The 21,759-nt window shown below is 45.5% G+C and overlaps 2 protein-coding genes across 7 annotated transcripts in view; one reads left to right on the top strand and one right to left on the bottom strand.

Moving 5' to 3' along the window:
- Positions 1 to 8,658, bottom strand: part of LOC144120754 (DDB1- and CUL4-associated factor 17-like) — a 30,951-nt gene extending 22,293 nt beyond the window's left edge. The window contains exons 1-7 of one of the 3 annotated variants that reach the window (XM_077653420.1): positions 8,117 to 8,658; positions 7,762 to 7,823; positions 7,639 to 7,680; positions 7,402 to 7,498; positions 4,317 to 4,541; positions 1,278 to 1,370; positions 1,070 to 1,186 (exon numbers count right to left, since the gene is read on the bottom strand). In XM_077653420.1, the coding sequence (XP_077509546.1) occupies positions 1,070 to 1,186; positions 1,278 to 1,370; positions 4,317 to 4,541; positions 7,402 to 7,498; positions 7,639 to 7,680; positions 7,762 to 7,823; positions 8,117 to 8,230 (750 nt within the window). In that variant the 5' untranslated portion in view covers positions 8,231 to 8,658. Of the gene's footprint in view, positions 1 to 1,069; positions 1,187 to 1,277; positions 1,371 to 4,316; positions 4,542 to 7,385; positions 7,499 to 7,638; positions 7,681 to 7,761; positions 7,824 to 8,112 lie in introns of all 3 variants that reach the window. The other 2 variants (XM_077653421.1, XM_077653422.1) reach the window with 2 other exon arrangements.
- A 297-nt stretch (positions 8,659 to 8,955) lies between these two features.
- Positions 8,956 to 13,913, top strand: LOC144120755 (uncharacterized). 4 transcript variants are annotated; one of them, XM_077653426.1, is made up of 4 exons: positions 8,956 to 9,090; positions 11,338 to 12,174; positions 12,290 to 12,437; positions 12,508 to 13,913. In XM_077653426.1, the coding sequence occupies exons 2-4, from the start codon at positions 11,362 to 11,364 to the stop codon at positions 12,972 to 12,974; spliced, it is 1,428 nt and encodes a 475-aa protein (XP_077509552.1). In that variant the 5' UTR covers positions 8,956 to 9,090; positions 11,338 to 11,361; the 3' UTR covers positions 12,975 to 13,913. The 4 variants fall into 4 exon arrangements, with proteins under 4 accessions (XP_077509552.1, XP_077509550.1, XP_077509549.1 ...); XM_077653424.1 differs by having other exon boundaries at positions 12,505 to 13,913; XM_077653423.1 differs by having other exon boundaries at positions 9,014 to 10,346; positions 12,505 to 13,913.
- The last annotated feature ends 7,846 nt before the right edge of the window (positions 13,914 to 21,759 follow it).

Genomic DNA, 21,759 nt, shown 5'->3' with positions numbered 1-21,759 from the left:
TTAGGTGTGAATCTCGTGGGAAGGATGCGGAGCGGAGCAAGACACTAACGTGTTGTTGACACTTCTTGTCCTTCCTTATCATCCCGCCTTTAAGAAAGATAAATATGAGTTCAGCTGGTAATAAAAGAAAGATCTTATCGCGTCACTACCGAAATGTGGGAAGCGTCACAACATTCTGCATTGCAGCGCGTTCACCAGTAACGTTAGTTATCGTCCAAGCTCCATGCAGCGATCATTTCTTTGAACTGGGATGGAACGTTACATAGCTGAAAAAAGCTTGCCGCCAAACCTGCGTATCTGCATCAATCTCAGCATTCTCAGCGTATCTGTCTTGGTCTCAGCCATTACTGCCGTCGGCTAGGCCTAATAAGCAAACCCGAGGACGTCGATCGGCCTCTATCTCGACGCATGTGCTGTTCATGTTGTTTTCTAACTGAGGAAGGAATGGACAGCGACTGAAAAATGCGTGCCAAAACGTTTGCCGATCAGTCAGTAATTGGTGCATACGCAAAAGTACACCATGGAAGTTCGCGTTGCGACGTGTTTTTACGAGTCTATTCACTGAAAAATTTGGGGAGCATTACGAACAGATTCCGCAGACAGTCATGTTTGCTATAAGTAGGCTTCAATGAACCTTTACATTCTGAAAGGGCGGCAACAACTAAGGTTGTCTGCCTGGATTGCTGGCGCACGAATTTGGAGCAGTTCTGGAACAGTGCAGCTTATCGATCCGGTTTGGCACAGTTTGGCACACTCGGCAAAAGGGTGGCATCACAGCACAATTAACAAACACAGCCATAACTTCTACACTCCTCGCCTCATGCACTATTGTTGTCACCTACTGACATCGTGCATCTGTAAGCAACACTGCTTACATCAGAAATGAAGCTCTAGAAAAGTTGGGACCAGGAGAGAGGTCATGCTAGAGGTGAGAGGAAGGCATGTTTAAACACTGCTGCTGCTCATTTGGTGTAGCACAACGTGCAGCCTCACTTCTTCACAGAGTGCCTCTGTTGCAACACCAGTATAGATTAAATCTATGAAGAGAAACCATAATACAACAACTCACTTCTTCGAGGATGTTCCTGAAGTTATACAATCTGACGGTCCCAGTCAGAGTGCTGCCTGTGCCAACAATAAGCAGGCCCTCTGAAACATTGGCATGGTTGCATTCCTTCCCGAAAATCTGCGTAACGAGAGAAATGAAGAAGTTGACTTAAACTACTAAAAGTAATCCAAGAAGCAAGTAATACTAAAACAAAAAACATTCAACTTACAGCCCTGTCAATTTCCAACATGCCCTTGAACTGAAGAGGAAACATGGTGAATACTGCTATTGTGATCAGAACCCTTGGCTTGCTTCTTGCAGCCTAGGTCAAGCAGAAGAAAAGCAAAATGTCAACACACATGCATAGACAATCCTTGGGTGTCATAACGTGCACAACATACTACCCATGTGCCAATGAAAACATACAAGAGACCAGGGGAAAAAAAAAAGGAGAAATTCAACCAAATAGAGGGAAATGCCCATCTGCTCCAAGAGAAACAAGATAAAATGGACTCAAGAGAGAAGACGAAACAGAGTTCAAATAATCAAGGAATATGTGAAATGAGCATCAATGCACCGACCAAAACATGAACCCCTTATGGCATCACCTATATAGCAAAAAATAAAAAAAGAATGATTAGTTAGCAAGAATCCAGTCACCATGAAGAAACAGGACCTGACTATTGACTAGTATGGCATACAGTCCCTGCAAGCATCGGCTTAACATGAAGAAAAAAAAGTCACATTTTCAGTAAACTGCTGAGGTCTGTCAAAAAAAAACAAACACAGGACAATCAAACGTCTAATGCGACAATTCTGCAAAAGCAGATGGATTTATCCTTGATGATTAATTTTACGACTTTCTTTACTCTAATGGACGCTTTTACTTTAAGCCGAAGCTTCACACATGCGACAGAGTTTTTCTGGGAGCGTGAATGTGGGTGGAAATGGGTCGAGGGTGGCAATGGATCAGTGGGCTGTTTCCTGGATAGAAGGGTGGGGTGGGGAAATGGCTGATGGTTTCCCCAGATCAGTTCTGTCATTGCTTTTTGTTCCACTGCTATATGTGCTTCTATTGGCTAGAGGCCATGTGGAGAGTGGAGGCAGGTGGGCTGGTGAGTGGTGGATGCCGCCTCTGGAGGATGAAGATGGGTGGGGATGGGGTGGGGCAGTGGATCAAGAGTGGTGGTGGCTGGGTGGTGCATCTATTGTGTGAAACTGGTACTGCTTTTGCAGCAGAAGCAAATTTAAAATGGGAGATGCCAGATAGGAATAAACAATCTATTTATCTTACCTCCAAAAGATGGAATGAGAATGAAGCATTTGCAATGAGCAATTCCAAACCACAATGGCTTTCAAATAATGTTGCTACAGGAGTGGATTTAAAAGTCACTCTTAAAGGACGAAGCTGGAGGAAACTGTCCAACTTTACCCATGTATTTCTTGGAGTTTTTTCATCAAAAAATGGGGCTCAGCATGGTTTTCCTATGCAAAATTTTTTGCAAAGGGGTATCTCCCTTACCCTATAAATGCGCCCCTGCATTACAGCTTGCTATTCATTTCATTTCATTTATTCATACTGTCAGCCCTGGGCGGGCTATTACAGGAGTGGAAATCAAACTTGAAACAGAAAAAGAACACATTAAACAAACACTGAGATCAACACTAAATTTCATACATAATTGTGTTTGCCACTTGAACAAAACGAAAACATTGTCATAGAAATCAAGCAGAACATAAAATATTGTGCAGTTTATCTAAAAATTCGCTTAGTGATTGTGACGTGACAACGGAGTTTGGTAACATATTCCATTCCTTAATGGCTCTCGGGAAAAAACTAAATTTAAAGCAATCATTTCTGACAGGCGGCATTGGGATGTACAAACTGTGACGATGGCGTGATGTTTCCCCTGTTTTAATTTCAAAGTATTTTGTTTGATCGATTTTCAAGTAGTGGTTAGCGATCTGGAAAAGAAACTTGAGTCTGTCGCATTTGGTTCTAATGTCAAGTGTTTGCAAATCAGCAGATTTACACAAAGAAGTTGGAGAATCAGAATAACGATACCTATTAAATATAAACCTTGCTCCGAGACGCTGGATTCTTTCCAGCTTAGAACAGTTGGAAGCAGTGTACGGGTCCCAGACAACTTTTGCATATTCGAGGATAGGCCTAACTAGGCTTTTGAAAACCAGACTTTTTATTTCAGGAGTTGCACTGCACATATTGCGTCTCAAGCTCCAGAGTGCCTTGGAAGCCTTAGTACATACATTATCTATGTGTGAATTCCAGCGTAAGTCAGATGTGAGTGTTACTCCAAGGTATTTAAAATTACTTACTCTAGTTAGTAATCTACCATTAATGCTGTAACTGTAATCAAGGACAGTTTTCTTTCTTGTAATGGTCATAAAAACTGTTTTATGCTCTATGCTCTAATGAGAGCTCCCACACTGACACCTCTCCCTAGCTCGGGAGTCTAAAATGTTGCTTGTTTAACAGCCAAGTGCAGCCTTCACAGCCCACCATACTTTGTTACATAGGCTGGGGAACTTTTTATTTAGCACAGACCTTAACAATTCAATGGAAAGATGCATTTTTAGAGAAGTATAGACACCAAGTTTTGGTTGTCTGTTCTCTCATACTGTGTTGGCTTCGATTTCAAAAGCCTAAAGCCTGTTTCATATGCGATTGAAAATGCTCGCGATTTCTGCTGTCACTGTGCAAAAACTTGCTTCGAGTGGCAGTGGCAACTCAAGCAGCCACAGCGATGGCATTCCAACAAGTTGGAAATTTTTCGCCGCTCAGCCACTTAATTGATTGTCACTTGCATGTGTTTGAAACCGCCTTAATGGTGCCTATGTCAAAGCTGCTTTCATATCACATGAGGCAATGCGAAAATGATATTAAAGCTGCTTGTTCATTCTAGCTCTTGGGTCAAGCCGGCAAAAAAGTTCTAGTAAAAAAAAATGATGAAGCAATGACTGTACCACAGTTTTTTCTATGCCTCAAGTGAATCAAGTCAACTTTGACAACATAGCCACAGTTCAGCTACTGAAACCAAAACTGAAATAAAATAAGAGAATAAATTGCTTGCCAAACAAATGCAAGTTCAATGTGGTGATCTATGTATAATAAAATCTCCGACATGCCTCCAAAGAAAAAAAAACAAAAAAATTTTTAATGCTCATACATCTTAAAGTTTAGCTAAGAAGTCTGCCTCAGTTTTACCAAACGTTCATTTCGAAACACATAGTCAGGCCACCCTCTCACCGCCAGTGCAAGATGAGAATGGCTGTGGTTGTGCAGAGACTGCAAAATGATGGTTTCGCCATGGGTTTCCCAGTCAATGTGCTTGAATTTGTAGTGGTCGGGTGAGCCAAGGTAGATCTCCTGGTGAACTTGGCCATTCATCTTGTCATGGCAGTACACCCAGTTGTCAGCTGTCAGCGACAGGAACAGTGCCCGGCAGTCCTTAGCCAATTTAGGCAACCGGTGCTGCATACACACGGGCAGCAACATATTGTCGAATGCAGAAGGTTGAGGAACACAGGGGCCACAAATATAATCTCGCTGTGACCTATAATTGAGTGCTGCAGTCTGCCGAGCATGCTAATGCAATGCACATCTGAGCCATGTACGAAGAGCAGCCGAAAACTTGGTTTTTTCCGTAATTGCAACTCTCCACGCAATGGGTACTGCCACACAGTGCTCGTTGCCTATATTCTTATGAGCCTTACACTTATGAGCCCTGTTACTCGTGAAAGACATGAAAGCGCAAAAATGGCAACACGGACAAGTGAGGGAACAGGACGAGTGCTGCACTTTCAACAGGATTTATTCAATGAAGAGCGTTTATATAGCCCCTGCCCTTATCCATGCTCTTAATCGCAGTCGACAAACAATCACCTCTCACAGATGTGCATCAAGAGACAGCATTTCACTGTGGCGAAGAACAACTGACGTGTCACTGATGCAATAATCACCTCGCTTCTTGATATAGAAAGCTTTCACGAGCTCCCGTTTTGTCTTGTCTCGGCTTTTCAAGAGCACTTTGCATTCCGATAGTCAAGCTTTCAGGCTATACGCTTCTCTTTTGAGCAGGCTTGGCAGTGGTCAGGCAGATGGGCACCTTTCTTGTTTAATGAATTCTTGTGTTCAAGCAGGCGCTGCCAAACCTGCTCGAAAGAGAAGCACATAGCCTGCAAGCCTTGACTATAGGAATGCAAAGTGCTCTTGAAAAGCCCAGATAAGACAGAACGTGAGCTGGTGGAAGCCTTCTATATCAAGAAGCGAGGTGATTATTGCATCAGTGACACGTCAGCTGTTCTTCGCCACAGTGAAATGCTGTCTCTTGATGCACATCTGTGAGAGGTGATTGTTTGTCGACTGCAATTAAGAGCATGGATAAGGGCAGGGGCTATATAAATGCTCTTCCTTAAACAAATCCTGTTGAAAGTGCAGCGCTCGTCCTGTTCCCTCACTCGTCCGTGTTGTCATTTTTGCGCTCTCATGTCTTTCACGAATACGCACAAACAAGCCCAGTTGCAAGTACTTCTTAGCCCTGTTACTGAATGAATGAAAATTTCCTTGTGTATAATTAGGCTGCAATCATTCCCAATTACGTTATTCTGTAGGCTTCACTAATGAAAACGCAGTTGTCTGGATACACTATTAACAGCTGTGGCAAAATAACTTCTAAGTGGTCCCCCCCATTGTTGCCCCACAAGATGGCACCACCAACTACAAGGGGCACCACAGTGGATATGCAGATTTGATCCACCTTGGACTCTGCAACTTACATCTCAATCTCGGTATATGGGCACTTTTTCATTTATTCCCCAATAAAATGTGGCCACCATGTCTGAGTATTCAACATGCAACCTTGCGTTCAGCGGCAGAATTCAGCGGCGGAATGCGACAGCTACTGACTCAGCCATAACAGAGGGCGTCTAGGGTTGCATGACGACACACAATTACAAGTAAAAACTTAAAGTATCTACTAATAAGAATTAAATTCAAGTTGATAATTCACTGGGACTAAGAATACACAGTTAGGAGATACCAAGGTATCCTCCCCACAAGAGCATGCAACCACACAAGTCACAAACATGTTAATTCGTGCAAAAAACTAGTTTACACATGCCTGATTGCAAGCAGCCAGCATGTGGCGACTTCATAGCAGCACTGCTATTTGGTTTCCATGTAGGACAAATAACATTCATGTATGAATTACCCAGCTACTCTCACCACCTTAGCTTCAGTATAAGGGTGTGTTTCACACACAGAAGAACTGATCTCAACAAATAGAAAACTGTCTTGGGAAACATATAAATCAGTCAGTTTTTTTTATAGTTTTTTGTAACATCCTTCCCAAAACTGCTTCGCCTGAGTGTGAAAGCCAGAATGCAAATGTTGCAAAGTATAATGAAAGTAATGTTTTAAACAGCACTAACATGGCCTAAAAATAATCATAACACATTTATGCACAATTATCATCACCTACACTAAATACACTGCACGACAAAGGTCTCTCCAACTAACCTCAAATTAACTCTGTCTGTGCCAGCTGTGTACACTCGATGCATGCAAACTTCTTAAACTCATTTCCCCACCTGACTCTGTCAGCTCCTGCGACATTTCCCTTTCCTTGGAGTCCACTTCATTATCCTGAGAAACCATCAGTTCCCTGTTCACTACAGTACATACCCTGTCCATGCCAAATTTCATTTTCTTAATCTCAGCTACGAAATCGTTAACTCACATATGTTCCATAATTCACCCTGCTCTCTTTCTGTCTCGAATAGTGTTACGTACGTATATCACACTCCCTTCCATGGCTTGCTGCATCATCACCAATATTGCACAATATTTTGTGTGCACTTAAGATATTTTAAGTTCCATACTCCCACATGCGAAATCTGCATTTTTGGCTGTGAGGCATGCTACAGTGGAGGGTTTCATGAAGATAAATTTGAACCACCAAATATCTGCAAATGAAAAATTTAATTTTGTACAAAAACTGAAGTTGTGGTCAGTGCTAAAGTAAAATGTATAGCGACTCTGCTGCCAGCTGGGCTAAGCAGATGTGCAATTTTAGTTCAACATGATCCCAGGAATGCTTCAATCTGGAGGAAGTTTTTAACAAGGGAGCCATTACACTAACACAGACTTGAACACAGCCTACATCTACAGCTGCATCGACAAATGTTTGTTCAACGCTCACAGCTGCTCTGAACATTCGAATTTGAACAGTACATAAGGGTTCTCCTAACTGCCCTTGAGTAGGCCCAGCAAACAAAAAAGAAAATATTTATTTCAGGCCGAAGAGCTCAAACGTACATAGTAGTTTACTAACCAGTGGCCCTGTGTAGACCAAAGCATCTTCAATCTTTTTGTTTTTCGGCTCCTGCGGGAGCTTGTAAAGAGGACTCGGGAGAGCATTGATTCCACACCTGTTAAAAACAAATGAAGCATGTGAGGGCTTATTTTGCATCGCGCAAAATTATATTATTTTTATTTCAAGAAATAGGAAAGGGAGGTAAGCGACTTCAGAAACTTAATTTCTAGACCAAGGAAGAATCGAACAACTTACAAAGCCAAGCAGGTCCTGTAGTTGTCAAGGTAGATGTGGCCACTACATAGACAGAAACAGGTGTTAACAAGCGGCAGTCATCCAGGCGTATAGTAAATGCACAAAATTAGTTATTTTCCTTACTCTTCGAACGCGATAGGGGACCTTGAATGCGTTTCCCAGATCTTCGTGAACGTCGACCGCTTCTGCGCGGTGCAGAACGCCGAAAAACACAAATAACACGATGTTATTTTTGCAGAAAAAAAATAAGTGCAAACCAAATCGGCGCTTAACGTGCAATTTTTCGCCACGATGCGCATTTTCGAAACTACAACACCTAATTGCAAGCTCGGTCAATTAATGCAAAGCGCACAGCGTCGCAGCTGGCAAAAATGGAATAAATAATAGGGCCAAGTTTAAAGAATCCAATATATACCTCACATTAGGTAAAGTCGTAAGGAATTACAAGGTGATTAACACAATGTAAGTACATACTCACGTCACATATTAGCAGCCGTAGGATCTTGAGACTGAACCTGTACGGCGACTTGCCTATGCCAATTTCCCGGTACTGTAAAGCTTGAACAGTGCCCCTGCTTCTTATCCTGGGCATAATACAACAGTGAGCTGCCCTTACCGAACTTAAATGGAAGTCATCGCGATATACGAACGTCTACTAAACGACAAGTTACAGATTAACTCTCGGTGCAGCAGCCAGAACCATTCTAGGACCCACGCATAGACAACTGGGAGCTTCACCGCGCAACATTGAAGCAATTGAAGCCAACCACAAACAACATGCAACAGCTGTTGTAAATTGCATCCAGCATAAAACGGCCCAGTCATGTGGATACGTTACAGCATTAAAACTACTTAGTGTTGTGCTATTTATGGAAAGCTTCATTCAATTAAACCGTAATTCATTTACATTTTTATACACCAGATAACACTCTCTCAACATATTTAGATAATTGAATTGTTCGCAATGGGTTCATAGATGGGTTCCTCAGGCTCTGCGGAATGAAAATAGCCTTGTTTCTTGATTTGTTTTGCGTTTCATTGCTTTTATGTCACATTACCTTTTATTGATCTAGAATAAGAGCGCAAATTCACCTTAACTACAAAAAGTATCACCTTCAAGATTATTGTTCCCAGATAATAATAACAATAAACCGTGTTTACATAACCAAAAAGTGAAAGACATAATTTCGGAATGATTAGGTAGAGTTTTTTAAATATTTGACGTCGCATTTGGCCAGCAGCTGTTCTTTTATTTTTGGCGATTGAGGTTCCCGCCATTAGAGGGCAGCACGTCAAGGACGGTGATTGGCCGAGCCGCTTACTAGCGCCACTGGCGTTAGCTTGCCTCCCGCCCGCGGACAGCCGTTGCGTCGTCAGTAGACCCGGAGACGTCGTGCCGTGAGGCCGCATCTGCGGTGAGCCGCTGCAACGCGAATGACTAGTCTTGTATAGGTATGTTAGGCTCAAATGTTCGATTCCTCTTTGGTTCGCGTTATAGCTAACGAATTTTGCCTTAGTGTAATTATCATTCTTGGTTTAGTCAACTGTGTTCATTTTAGATGGGTTATTGTGGCATTTTTGCGGTTTCTTTTTTTTTAGTCGAGCGCTGTTACTCAGGAAGACCGTTGATAGTTTTAAATTACGCCTTGGTATTTTTGAAGCTAGGCTGCCGTTCCGAAGTATATTCAGCAAATTCCGCGATCGGAATACCGTTCTTTGATCGGTGAGGTATTTTTTTTTTTTGTTCGACGACGCTTTCCTGACAGCGTTCGAGCCTGCCGTTGACTGACGCTCCTCGCCGCAACTATTCCGTGGGGTGAATGCTGCGTTTTTCCGCATTCCTGGCGACCTTCGGGGGTAATTGCTGCGTTTTCAGCTTTCATGTCAACTTTGAGGGCCGTTCTAAGATCTTTGATGTGTAGTTTGAGGCCCTGTCTAATGGCCGCGAGGCGCCGTGCCTCGCCCATAGATAGGCTTCGCTGCAGAGCCTTTGTTCGGGTAGTTGGGGGAGAAGCGCCCGCCATATTCGATCGTAGTTGCGTGGTCGGGAGCTTTGCTGTTAAGTTTTAGGGAGTGTCGGGCTATTAAAATTGCATTCCTGATTTACTTCAGCTTTCTGCTGTTAATAGCATGTATATGCGTTTTCTGCACAATTTGTAGGCACTCTTCTGACAGTTAAATCCTGCTTACGGATATTTGAGCTTTTTTTTTTTGAGGCTCGAGCGACCGCTTTAGACTATTCAAAGAAATTTGGTATGGTCGCGTTCGACTCGTTTATTTGCAGCCTTCCATCTTTTTAATGAGTGCCTTCGCCGAGTCTGGCTTGCGGAGTTCGCATTTCATAGCCCAGTTGCAAGATTTTCGGCAATGTCTAGTGGTGGGTTTTCACCTTTTAAGGCGCGAGTTTTGCGGCTATAACCCTCTATTGTTCTATAGGAGTGCAAATTCACCGTAACTGCAATATCACCGTCAAGATTGTTCGCTGACGTCGCGTTGGGCAGTCGCGTTTTTTTTTTTTGTTGCGGTTCCCCGAGGGCAGCGCGTCGGGGACGCTGATTGGCCGAGGGCCTAGTGGCGCCACTGGCGTTTGCTTCCCGCCGGCGGGCAGCAGTTGCGTCGTCGCTCGTCAGTTGACCCGAAGACTCCGTGCCGTGAGGCCGCATCTGCGGTGCGCCGCTGCAACGCGAATGCCTAGTCTTGTATAGTAGGTATGTTAGGCTTAATGTTCGATTCCTCTTAGGACGCGTTCATAGCCAATTTTAAATAATTTTGCCTTAGTACTGTTACTATTCATGCTTTCGTGAACTTCCATTTTAGATGGGGTTTTGTGCCATTTTTTCTAGTCGAGCGCTTTGTTCCTCGGCACGACCGTTGTATCGATCTTAGGCTTAACTTCCTCGTGGGACGCGTTCATATCTAATTTTGCCGTAGTACAATTATCATCCTTGCTTTCCTCAACTATTTGTCCATTTTAGATGGGCTTTTGTGACATTTTTGCGGGATTTTTTTTGTCAGGCGGGTTCCTCCGGAAGACCGTTGATAGTTTTACGTCTTGGTTTTTTTGAAGCTAGACTCCCGTTCTGAAGTATTCAGAAAATTCCGCTTGTTTCGAGCATTCGTGAGCGACCGTTTTGTAATATTCAAAGAAAATTGGCCTAGTCGCGTTCGACTCTGTTTATCTGCTACATTCCATCTTTTTATTAGTGCCGTGCCCTTCACCTCGTCTTTCTTGCGGAGTCCGCGATGGATAGTCCAGTAGCAAGATTTTTGGCAGTATATGGCGTGATGGGTTTCCTATTTAAGCTTTGTAGGCGTGTTTTTTTCAACTACGTAAAATTTTGTACGTTAACTAGCCGGGTAGAAAAACTTGCTGCGGAAGCCAATATGGCCGTTCGAGTTCATTTCCAGGAGGGAGGCCGGCGTAATGGCGGAAGACGGGCGTGGCGTCTTGTCCACCTGGCGTTCGCCATTTTGAATTATCCGCAGGCCGCATGGTCTTGACTAATATAGGCCCACTTTTTTATACGATTGGGTTAATTTTTGACGCCGGCACTGGCGTTTGGGTCGGCTTCCTTTGCAATTTCGACGTGAATTTGAGCTTTTTGCTTCTTCAGCCAGTTTTACAGCTTCTCCGCGTCGCAGATTTGAGTGCGGCGTGGCTTTGTACGGATGCGTGTAGCAATTTTTTTTTCTTTGCAGCCGCGGCAACCACTTCGGGCCAACATGGGGTCGCAACAGTTCTGCCTGAAATGGAACAACCACCAGTCGAACATGCTGGCCGTGTTCGAGCAACTGCTGTCTAACGAAGCGCTGGTGGACGTTACGCTGGCGTGCGAAGGTCTATCGCTGAAGGCGCACAAGATGGTACTCTCCGCCTGCAGCCCCTTTTTTCAAGCGCTTTTTGTCGAGAATCCCTGCAAGCACCCTATTGTGATACTGAAGGACATGCGCTACATGGACTTGAAGGCGATAGTCGAGTTCATGTACCGCGGTGAGGTGAACGTGTCGCAGGACCATCTCACGGCGCTCCTCAAGACTGCAGAGACTCTGAAGGTCAAGGGTCTCGCGGAGGTCACCAACGAGAACAAGAATGGTGGGCTCGTGACCAGTGTGGACGGTGCTGCGGACGCTAAACCCGTGGGTACGCCGCGTGCCGAATCTCCGCCGCTCAGTAAACGGAAAAGAGGCCGGCCACGGCGGCGCTCACCTAGCGACTCCAACAAGAGCGACTCTGAAGACGCTCCGCCGGCGACGCGTATCAAGGGACCCGATAGTCCCGAAATTATTGAGGACGGTAGTATGTCTAGTGATCGCGTGACCAACCTTCCCGCCGCGTCCCCTTCGAGTCGGACTTCCAATGTGGCGGCGTCGTCGTCTACTGCCGTGCCTTCAGGCGCTCGTCATGGTTCAAGTGTTCAGGCCAGCATCTCTCAGCATACTCAGGACTCTATTGGTGACGACGTGGGGGAGGGCGACGATGCGGACTTCGATGTGGAGCCTTTGAACGTTATGGAACAATCTATGACGACCGAGAACGTAGGTGGCCTTTTGCTGCTGTGCTTTAAGAGTCTGTGCGGTGGACTCAGTTTTTCTCGCAACGATTGCCAAAAATGTTCTTGGTTCTTACGCTGCGCTTTTTGCTTATTCCCAGGTTCCAGTGTTCCCGGACGTCGCCTCATCATCACAAGCACTAGGGGACGAGTCACAGCAGTCTCATCACACAGGGTCCACATCCGACAACTCTGCACTTGTTCCTGTTCATCCTTCATTGCCTTCAGACATCTCTATCACGAGTCAAGGTAAAACTGTTTTGCTGAAGTTTCTCGGACCTGCTGCTGACACCCCTGCGTTACTTTTCATTTGCAGTAGACATCAAGCCGTCGCCATCTAGTTTAATACCATACGATGACCAGACGATACCACCTGTGGTCGCCGCCTCTCCTGCCGCCGCGTTATCCGGGGACGGCGCGTCTACCGCCATGGCGGTCATGGACGCGTCTGGTGTTCCTGCTATCGCCGGCCCGTCCAGTTACCAGCAGTCGACGCCATCTCATGGTACGTATCCCGTCCCTGACCACCTATCCCCAACCCACCTCCACTCTTTTTTTCCTGCTTCATATTTGCCCCACGGTGATCCTAGCCTCCGTGGTGCTTCGGGGTTCAGCTATGGCTGCAACGCCGGGCGCTGTGCGGTTGCTACGATTGCATCGGGCCCCACTGAACGCCGGTCTCTGGTTACACTGCCCTTTCTTTGGGCTGTAATTTCACCCCGAGACGCTTTGTTCTCGTTTTGCTCGAGACCGCCGTTTATTTTGCAACTACTAGGGACCTGTTAGACGTAATGATCTGAATTTTTCTGTATCGCCATGCTCTGTATACATTAGACAACAGTAAAGTTTTCGCCTGCTGCTGCCGCCACGGAGGCTTCCCAGAAGACGTCCAGTCATTTGTCGGGTGTCATGTGTCGTTCAATCATCGGCGTTTTTTCGCGATGCGCTTACGGTTTTCTGGATCCTGGAGCGGCTCTGAAGAAGCTGCATTCACTGCCTGGTTTTCTGAGGGTGCCTGGCCACGTCGAGGATGACTTCTAGCCTGCGGTCTTCACGCGCTTTCGGTTTTCGCGTCGCGCTCAATTTTTACATCGTGCGATTGGTTCAAGCATCAGTGAAGACTCCTCTCTCCGATGGTAAGTTTCACTCGGTGCCCTTTCAAGTTCCCAAGCCTTATTTTTTTTAATTTGTGTAGGTTAACTGCTAGGGCCTTAGGGATTTCTTAAACCGGTTGTGTGCTTGTATTGCTCTGTATTTGCCCTGTACAACGTGAAATAAATGGGGAATTGGTGGGGTTTCTGGTGTTCTTGCACGGTTTTGACACGGGGCGAGCAAATGTGAATGGATGCTTGCGTGCTTTGTGTGTGTGTGTGTATGAGCGAGCGCATGGCTGCAAGATTCCCAACACGAATAATTTGATTGCTCGTCTCGATACACGTCACTACACGGGGGAATAGCGGTTGTCAGTCTAGCGCCACCCGAGCGGCCAGCTCCACTAGTCATCGGTTCAATGGCCAGGCTTGCGCTTGGTGTCAATGACTGGTGAATTTGGCCGTAAAACACATTGCACGTAAACCCACTACACAAGCAGCAGCAGCGTGGGATGGGTGGGTGCCCCTTTTTTTGGGGGTGGTGTGTGCAGGAGCTGTGGCCGGTGCAGGCGGACCTTGGATTCCAAGAGCAAGCTGCGAAGAGTTTGTTCAAAATAAAACTTTGTTCGAGGTATATTGCGTTCTGTGTACTCTTCGCACTTGGCGCGAGCCCTTTGGGTTTGCAGCTGTGCGAAGACTTGCTACCCTAAGCTCGCGTACATTTCAGCTAACGGCAGCTTTTGAGAAGGAAGGCAGTGTCTTCTGCACTCCGCTCGACATTGTAATTGCGAAAAAGACTCTACAGGCAGCATTGCTGGATACTGCTTATGGTAGGTTAACAAGCCCGAGTTATCTGACAAGGCTTGTACGTTGCGAGTCTGACTGTGAAACCCGGACACCGTAAACCACGAGGCTCACTGCAAGTAGGACTAACGCCAGGGAGGGTGTGTGCGGTTAATGGGCCATCGGTTGCCGTCTGGTGGTGGTGTTTCCGCAGCTCCAACATGTATTGAGCAAGTTTCGGTGGATTATTAGGCAGCTGCCCGTCCAATGCGTGAAGCTTCCTTTTAGAGCTGTGTTGATGTTAGATGTGTCCTTGCAGTACCACCAAGCCACCGGTTGCGGAAAACTAGTTTTTAGAGCTAGTTCAGGCTGTTTGTTTAATGCTGCTGAACCCCTTGAAGGCGCCACAAATTGCAACCGTTTCAACAGTTGGTATTGTGATGAAGTTGCGGGTCTTATTGATCCGGGGGCATGCACCCTAGGGCAGAAATGCCACAAAGCACCAGAACAGTAGGTGTACGAATTTACTATCTGCAATTGCGCTAAATGTTACAAATGACCACTATTCAGGGATGCTTTTCAACCATGTGGTGGCGTTGGGACAGTGGAGACGCGAGCGGTTCACGGGAAAACAAGCGTGCAGCTCTGGGTACTTGTACAGTAAATCTAGTGTACAGAACACTCGCAATCGGGATTTTCAGAGGGTTTCCAAGTTTTCCAATGTTTAACTGGAGCCCCCACCCCACAGCCCTCTCCCACAATCAAAAAGCAGTGCAAAGTTGAATGGTTATTGAACACGTATTTCAGTGTAATGAAATTTGAAAATAAGCAAAATATTACTTACCAGCAGTTTTTATTTTCATCTGTAACATCGGTAGTGGAAGGCTGTCCCTGTGCCGCTGAGGTATCAATAGGTCTGATTTGGCTGCACATGCTGCACTAGTTCTGTTAAGTTCTGCAAAGTGCATGCCACCATCATCAACGGGCACCAAGATCTCAAACCACGTGAAAAATTTTCGAGCAGCAAATTGCAGCAACTATAAAGCGTCTTGCATGTATGCACACCTTGATTTACAAATATGCGCTCTGACATGGGCACTGCCACATTGCTGCACTTCCATTCGAGAGTGCAAGCCAGCCATGAACTCGTGCTGCACTAACTAGGCCGGTACTTCTGCAGACTGAAGTGTGGCGGGCGCATGCTGCACTTCTTGAATTGGTCCAGAAAGTGCAGCCAAATCGAAGAGACCTAATGTAACAACGCGCTTCCAAAAGGAATTTCCAACCTCTCTGAAGTGCAGAAAATATACAATACGTGAAAAAAACTGCAAAGATTGCCTCAAAGTGACCCGGTCAGTAAACAGTTCTTGAAATGCAGCAACACGGCTTCTCGGCCGCCAGTATCATCAAAAAACTTGCATGGCCATAACATCCAGCAATGATGGGAGAGGTCCAATGGAGTAAATGTATGCGGCAGGCTTGGCGATTCTCTTCGATGATTCCAAATGAATTTGGTGCAGACAGCTACGGTCCAGCCTATCTGATTTGTGTGGCATGCGAAAGTTACAGGTGGGATCAGTTCAATGTAGCGGTTTGTATTGAGACTCGGGATCGCTCCACAGAGCGTTTCGCCCGCAAGGATTCAGTAGCTGTAAGTCTCGCACCATTACTTCGAGAAATGGGAATCGGCACAGATGTATTGCCATGCGCCGTCAGCGTAGTCATTGCCTGCGAGGCCTCAGTGAGCTGGTAACCACTGCAGCACTACACGGTAACATAACTCGCAAGCCTCGGCATGTAGCCTGTTGAGTCGAGAATGAGCCCCACCTGAATATGTGATGAGTTTAATGATTGTTGTGCAGCGTGACATTCGGTGAAGGTAGCCCATGATGTAAGGGTTTGTTGCAGAATATAAGCGAGAGCTGCTTGCAAAGCGGCCAACAATACCGGCAGCTGTAGTCCAAGTACGGTGACCGAGTGTCACCGAGAATGTGGTGAGCACTGATTAACCCAACGCTGACTGCTGATGAGTCTGACGTGACAGAGTTATCTGTGTAGTTGTGTCAGTGTGCACTGCAGCATCCAGTAAGATGCACATGGGCAAAGTATTTAAGTGCTGGCCTGGGTTTATTGGCTTTGCTATTTATGCCTGGCATAGTTGTCCTGATCTGCCATACAGAAAACTTCCAGTGTGGTGAGAATGACGGACTGTGCACTGGTACTGCGATGGAAGAAGGTCGGAAACTTCGGTTATGCAGTACGCTGTAAGTGGATGGCTAGGTTCATGCACCGCAAACTGCACCTGGACACGAAGCAGCTCCCGTATTAGCAGCACTGATAGAGACGTCTGCTCTCTGCTCGAGAACCACTGTGGAGGTATTTTGGGAAGGCCGAGGCACGCTCTCAAGCCTTTAGATGGCATGGCTTTTAGTAGTTAGATGTTTGCAAGATACCATGAAGTGCTGGGAGAATATATAGTGCAGAAGGCCTTCACAGAGCACTTTATACAGCTGTAGTAATGAATTTGTAGAGCAGCCTCTTCTGATAGTTGAGAGCATACATAAGATGGAGGCATCCCTCATAGCCCGAGTCGCTTTAAGATGTTGAACCCCATAAACCACAAATGATAGAGACATATGAGCTGAGTTTGATCTTTAGCTGTTGGACATGTGAACACAAGAGGATCTTGTCAAAGGTCACATCTACAAATTTCTGGTATGTGACATATGGTACTGGTGTGCCAGCAACTTGCAGCACACCACAAATGATTGTGCCTTGAAGGTACACTTCTTCGGGGACATGACAAGACCCCACTTGCTTAAAAATAATTCAATACAGCCTCTCTGTAGGTGTGCGTGCACAAAATGCCTAATGCTCCCGGAGCACCACATACAAATGTCATCTGCGTAAGGGAAAGTTTCAACAGTAGGTAACAAGCATTTGTCCAAACCAACAAGAGAGGTACTGAAAAGTGTATCCCTTTTTTAGGAGTGCCACGAGATGCATGATGCAGGGCTGCGAAGTTACCTGGACATACTGTACTGCAAGTGGCGCTCTGCCAGCAAATGACTTGGACTTAAAGCTTTCTCTCATTTTGTTTAACAAAAAATAACTCCCTGAAAAAATTTTAGCGCCAGGATTCTTTCATTTCATAAGCGTTCCGGGCAGCAGACCAAAAATGAACAGTCAATTGTTTGTTTTTCTCTCGCTTGTGGAAAAACCACTCACAGACACCAAAAATAGTAAATAAGTTTCGAGTAACCTCTTTTCTCAACCCACACTGCACCCCTGTTTCATCCATATCGCTGCTAGGATGCCCCAATTGTACTTTTTTCTGCAATATTGAATCAAGACTTAGACACAAGCTGTTTATGTGCGGGCCCAAGCCACTGGACCCTGCAACTTACCGAGCAATTTTCTGTGGCACGGGTGCATGTAGGCCGGCATGAGCCCATGCAGTGCTCTATTGCCTATGTCACCAAATGTAAAACGAATGTCGCAATGCTGTGACGATTAGTTATTGTTTGCATGGCTTCCGTCGGCATTGTGAATATTTGTAGGGTAGGCTCGCTACTGCAGCAGGATGATGTAAGCATTGCTATGTGCAGTGTGTATGTGGAATTTGCAGTCTAATGGTCTGCATGGTTGCTTGTTCAAATATAGACTTTGAACCTGCATAAGGGCACAAGTAGAGAAAGGGGTGAGTTAAGACTGCATGGTAACAATGAGGCATGACACAGGCGGAACTCTGTTATCATGAAGTCAAATAGTATAGCTTGTTTTCTGAACAATTTGGACTATATTTGCATAACCCAAACATGCCAGGCCAAATCAAGAATATCTAATAAGTTCTCACATCCACCTCCCGTTTTTGAAAGGTTTGAGTTCTCGTTTTGAGAAAATGCATTCATCGGAGGAAAGCGCTCTTTTCCGCTGTGTTCACATCGCTTGCATAAAGTTTTATTCTCTACCAAGCAAGCCGAAGAGACAATCCTGATGTTCCAGAGCTTGCCCAAAATGCCAAATTTGATCAGGTGGCTTTCAGGGAGCAACTCATTCAACAAATCTTAGAGTATTATGAGATAAAAGAAGTCCACACCCCAATCCTCCCATAGAATCCATTCATCACCAAACAAAAAAAAAATGGAAAAAAGAAGGAACTCTAAGCTCTGCTATCGGACAACAAAACAAGAACACAAATTAAACATTATGTGCAGCACCTGTCAAGTCTACCTCTGCTTCATACCTTCACGTGATTGCTTTTTACAGTGGCACCACAGTCATGACCCCTGACTTGATCGGCCAAGGAAAGCACAATAATTTTTCCTCAGAGATGAAACTTGGAAGAATGACAGCTATAAACACGTGCAACAATTTGCATATTCCAGTTTTTCTCCAATTAAGTTCTGGCTTAATGCAGCCAGTAATTTTTGTTTTTCTCTATATTTTTTCATGTTTTTGGCATGTTTGACAATTAAATGTTAAAGTACTTTTGCACTCATGACTCCGCTGTTTATTTCATTGAGCAGTGTAACTAATAAGCTACAATTTAATGCACTGCACTAAGCGCTGGGATCATCCTTCTTGTGATAGAAAATTTCTTCTTTGCGTACACTCAAAATCGTCCATTTTTCCGCTGTAGCAAAAGTCAGTTGTGTCTGTTTTTATTATGGCCATTGTTGGAGTAGCTTGTGCACCAGTAACAGCAAAGCACATGGGAGGGAAGTTGTCAGCAAAGCTAAGCAATGATTTTATCACTGCCATGGTGATCATCTGGATACATGTACGGTTGACCATTTAATGCAGCAAAGAGCCACAATGGTCTTCTTTAAAGATTGAAATCCCTACCCTCGCCCTTTTGCTCATGCATTTAAATTGCTGTCCACATAATGCCTGCATATTCCCATATTTGCATGCGCCAAACAAACTTCTCAGTTTGTTTGGCGCAAGTGTACAAGATACTGTTATGTGGCAGGGCATATGTCGGCCAGACGGGACGATGTCTAAATGAACGGCTCCGCGAGCATCGCAGGTTATGTGGCTTGGCTCCCGCATCGGGCAATCTGGCGGCGCATTGCTCCAAGTGCAAAAACTGTAAGCCATCCCTTGATAGCACCACTGTCATCCTTCGATCCCAAGATAAAATGCAAAGGGAGCTAAGCTATATGAAGCATTTTGCATGCCGTCTGAGAAGGAAGATATTTGCGTAAGCGACCCTTCGGTAGCGTTGACGAAGCGATAGATTAACTTTTAAAGGAAGTGAAAAGACTGCATCCTCCATGCATGCCTGTCAGCAGAAGATTAGACAACTCATCTACATGAAGCTACTTGTTTTTGTGTCCCTTCTTTTTTCATTTTAACAGTTCATATAAAACGAATTTCCCACGCAATAAAATCAGTAGATTGTTTGTGCCCTGTCTGTATGCGTCGTTCTTGTTTGTGTAAACCATGAGTAGCGCAATAACAATGTCGAAGATTACAAACCAACTAGGCCCATTTGAAGCTCTTCTCAGCTTGAGATGTCGGCCTCGTGGTTTCGAAACCAGAGATTGGCTACATCACTCAAATAAAAGATAACGTTGGTGAGCTTGACGCTATCGTCCCACTTATTGAATGCGCTTGCGCATTCATAGGAGGCCGACCAATTCTCCACATCCGTGTCATCTGTGCCGCTGAAGATGGCCGGGTCACGCGGCGCCGGAACAGAAGACAGCCGACGGAAGCGGTGAAGCGGTTTGGGTGACGGTCTCGGGCATTGCAGAGGCGGTAGGCAATGCATGGCTGCGAAGCTCCAGGGCGAGGGGATCGTTGGCACCACCACCACTTGTAATAAGGAACGTCTTGCAAAGCACTGCGTCGCGAACAACCAGCGGTACAGTTCAGGCACAGACCAGAGGCAGCGGTCAGTCCAGAGCAAGCACGAGGGACAGAGTTCTTTTGAATGCGGAAATTTTGGTAACAATTAGCAAGGGAATCTGCCGGTAGCTGTTACATAATTGTGGAGGTATTCACAGATTTTATGCAATGCTAAACCCCTTGCACTCGTGCCGAAAGAGAGGAGGAGGGGAACCGACAAAGTGAGACCCAACTTCCTAGTGGGAATTTCTAGGTGTGCTCTCCTCTGATGTGCAAACCTCCGGCAAAAGAGTAAGAAATGCTCCAATGTCTCTACTTCACCACAAGCCGCACAAAGGTTTGTGGGACTGAATCCACATCTACATAAAGATTTCAACGGGGAATGCTGCACCGCATGAGTGTCATCGCTACCTCACACTGCCGGGTTTTACACGCACGAGTCTTCCATGGGTACATGAGATGTTGGTAGTCAACAGTAGAGAGTAAGGGATCGTTGCACGCGGCGGTTATAAACTGAAAACGCTGAAATCGAGTCATACTGAAAAGAACAAGATTAGGGACCCTACAGGCAACTGGTGGATTTAGTTAGAGCTGATTTTGCCAAAAAGTCTGCTGCTTCGTTTTGTAAAATACCGCAGTGGCCTGGTATCCAAACGAAGCGCACCTCTCTCACCCATCCAGGAATAAAAAACTTTAGTGAGCGTCTCAAAAAAGCTTCTCGTGTGGACTCCAGCGCCAGCAAAACAGAGAGACAATGTGAGAAGAATATCACCTGAGAAACAGTTGTGGGAATTTTCAAAGCGGCCAGCCCCAGAGCCATAAACTCTGCTAGAAATATGGTTGTGTAATCCGGGACTCTAACCGAAAAGCTTCACGAGAGAGACTGAAAAAATACCAGCCCCTGCCTTCCGGTCAGCCATAGACGCATCTGTAGCAATTACAGTATGTTGCGGGTACTGGGCAAGGTGATCAAAGAGGATTCCAGTTAATGTCTTTGCAGGCAGATGGTTCGCATTAGGTGGGAAAATATATTCAAAAATAATATCCACAGGGGACGCTGCCCAACCAACTCTACATACAAACCTGAGATCCACATCAATATTGGATAGCAGATTCTGGGTAAATACAACCTGAGGTAGGCGGAACCTTGGCCAATGAGGAGTGAGAAAAACGGCTGGGTGCGAGACGAAAATTGGTGTAGCCACACCAGGAGCCGACTCAAATGCCCGCAAAAAAGTCCCGACAGTTAAAAGGTGAAAACGGGGGTTAAGGTCGTGAATACAAGCCTCCAAGTACAGAACTGCAGTGGAAACTGATTGAGGGAGACCTAGGCAGAGACGCAGCAGCAACGGATGAAGCTTATATTTAGAGGAACCAGAAAAAAGTATGCAGCCAAATTCCAAAATGGGTCTGACATAGGCTTTGTAGAGAAGTACAAGCGTGTCCCGGCGCATACCAAATTTCCTGTTACTTCCCCGTAGTAGCCTACCTAGTGCACACTCTCCTCTCTACGTTAGTCTTGATGTGGGGCCGCCAATCCAAATTGGCATCATAAATGACGCCTAGATAACTCAACGATTCTACCTGAGGTTTGCTGTCCGAGCGATAGTGTAGCGATATATACAGAGGCATGCTGGTTTTAAAAACCAGCACTCTGCTTTTGTGCACATTTAATACCAAATTTAATGTATGCAGCCAAACCTCGAGCGCACTGAGGTAATCCTGGAGAGAACGATATAGGGCATGAATGTCTGCTGCAGAAGCAAAGAAGGCTATGTCGTCTGCATAAACATATACTGTAATATCAGGGTGCACTGGAATGTCGCACACCAGCCAATTGA

The sequence above is a fragment of the Amblyomma americanum genome, chromosome 2 (genome assembly GCF_052857255.1).
Source record: "Amblyomma americanum isolate KBUSLIRL-KWMA chromosome 2, ASM5285725v1, whole genome shotgun sequence".
Lineage (NCBI taxonomy): Eukaryota > Metazoa > Arthropoda > Arachnida > Ixodida > Ixodidae > Amblyomma > Amblyomma americanum.
Note: the sequence above shows the minus strand (reverse complement) of the source record. Positions and strands in the feature narration are given on the sequence as shown.

Coding starts and splice junctions, on each gene's coding strand:
- LOC144120755 (XM_077653424.1), top strand. CDS start 11,362: ATGGGGTCGCAACAGTTCTGCCTGAAATGGAACAACCACCAGTCGAAC. Junction 12,175..12,289: donor AATCTATGACGACCGAGAAC/GTAGGTGGCCTT, acceptor GCTTATTCCCAG/GTTCCAGTGTTCCCGGACGT. Junction 12,438..12,504: donor CATCTCTATCACGAGTCAAG/GTAAAACTGTTT, acceptor TTTCATTTGCAG/TAGACATCAAGCCGTCGCCA.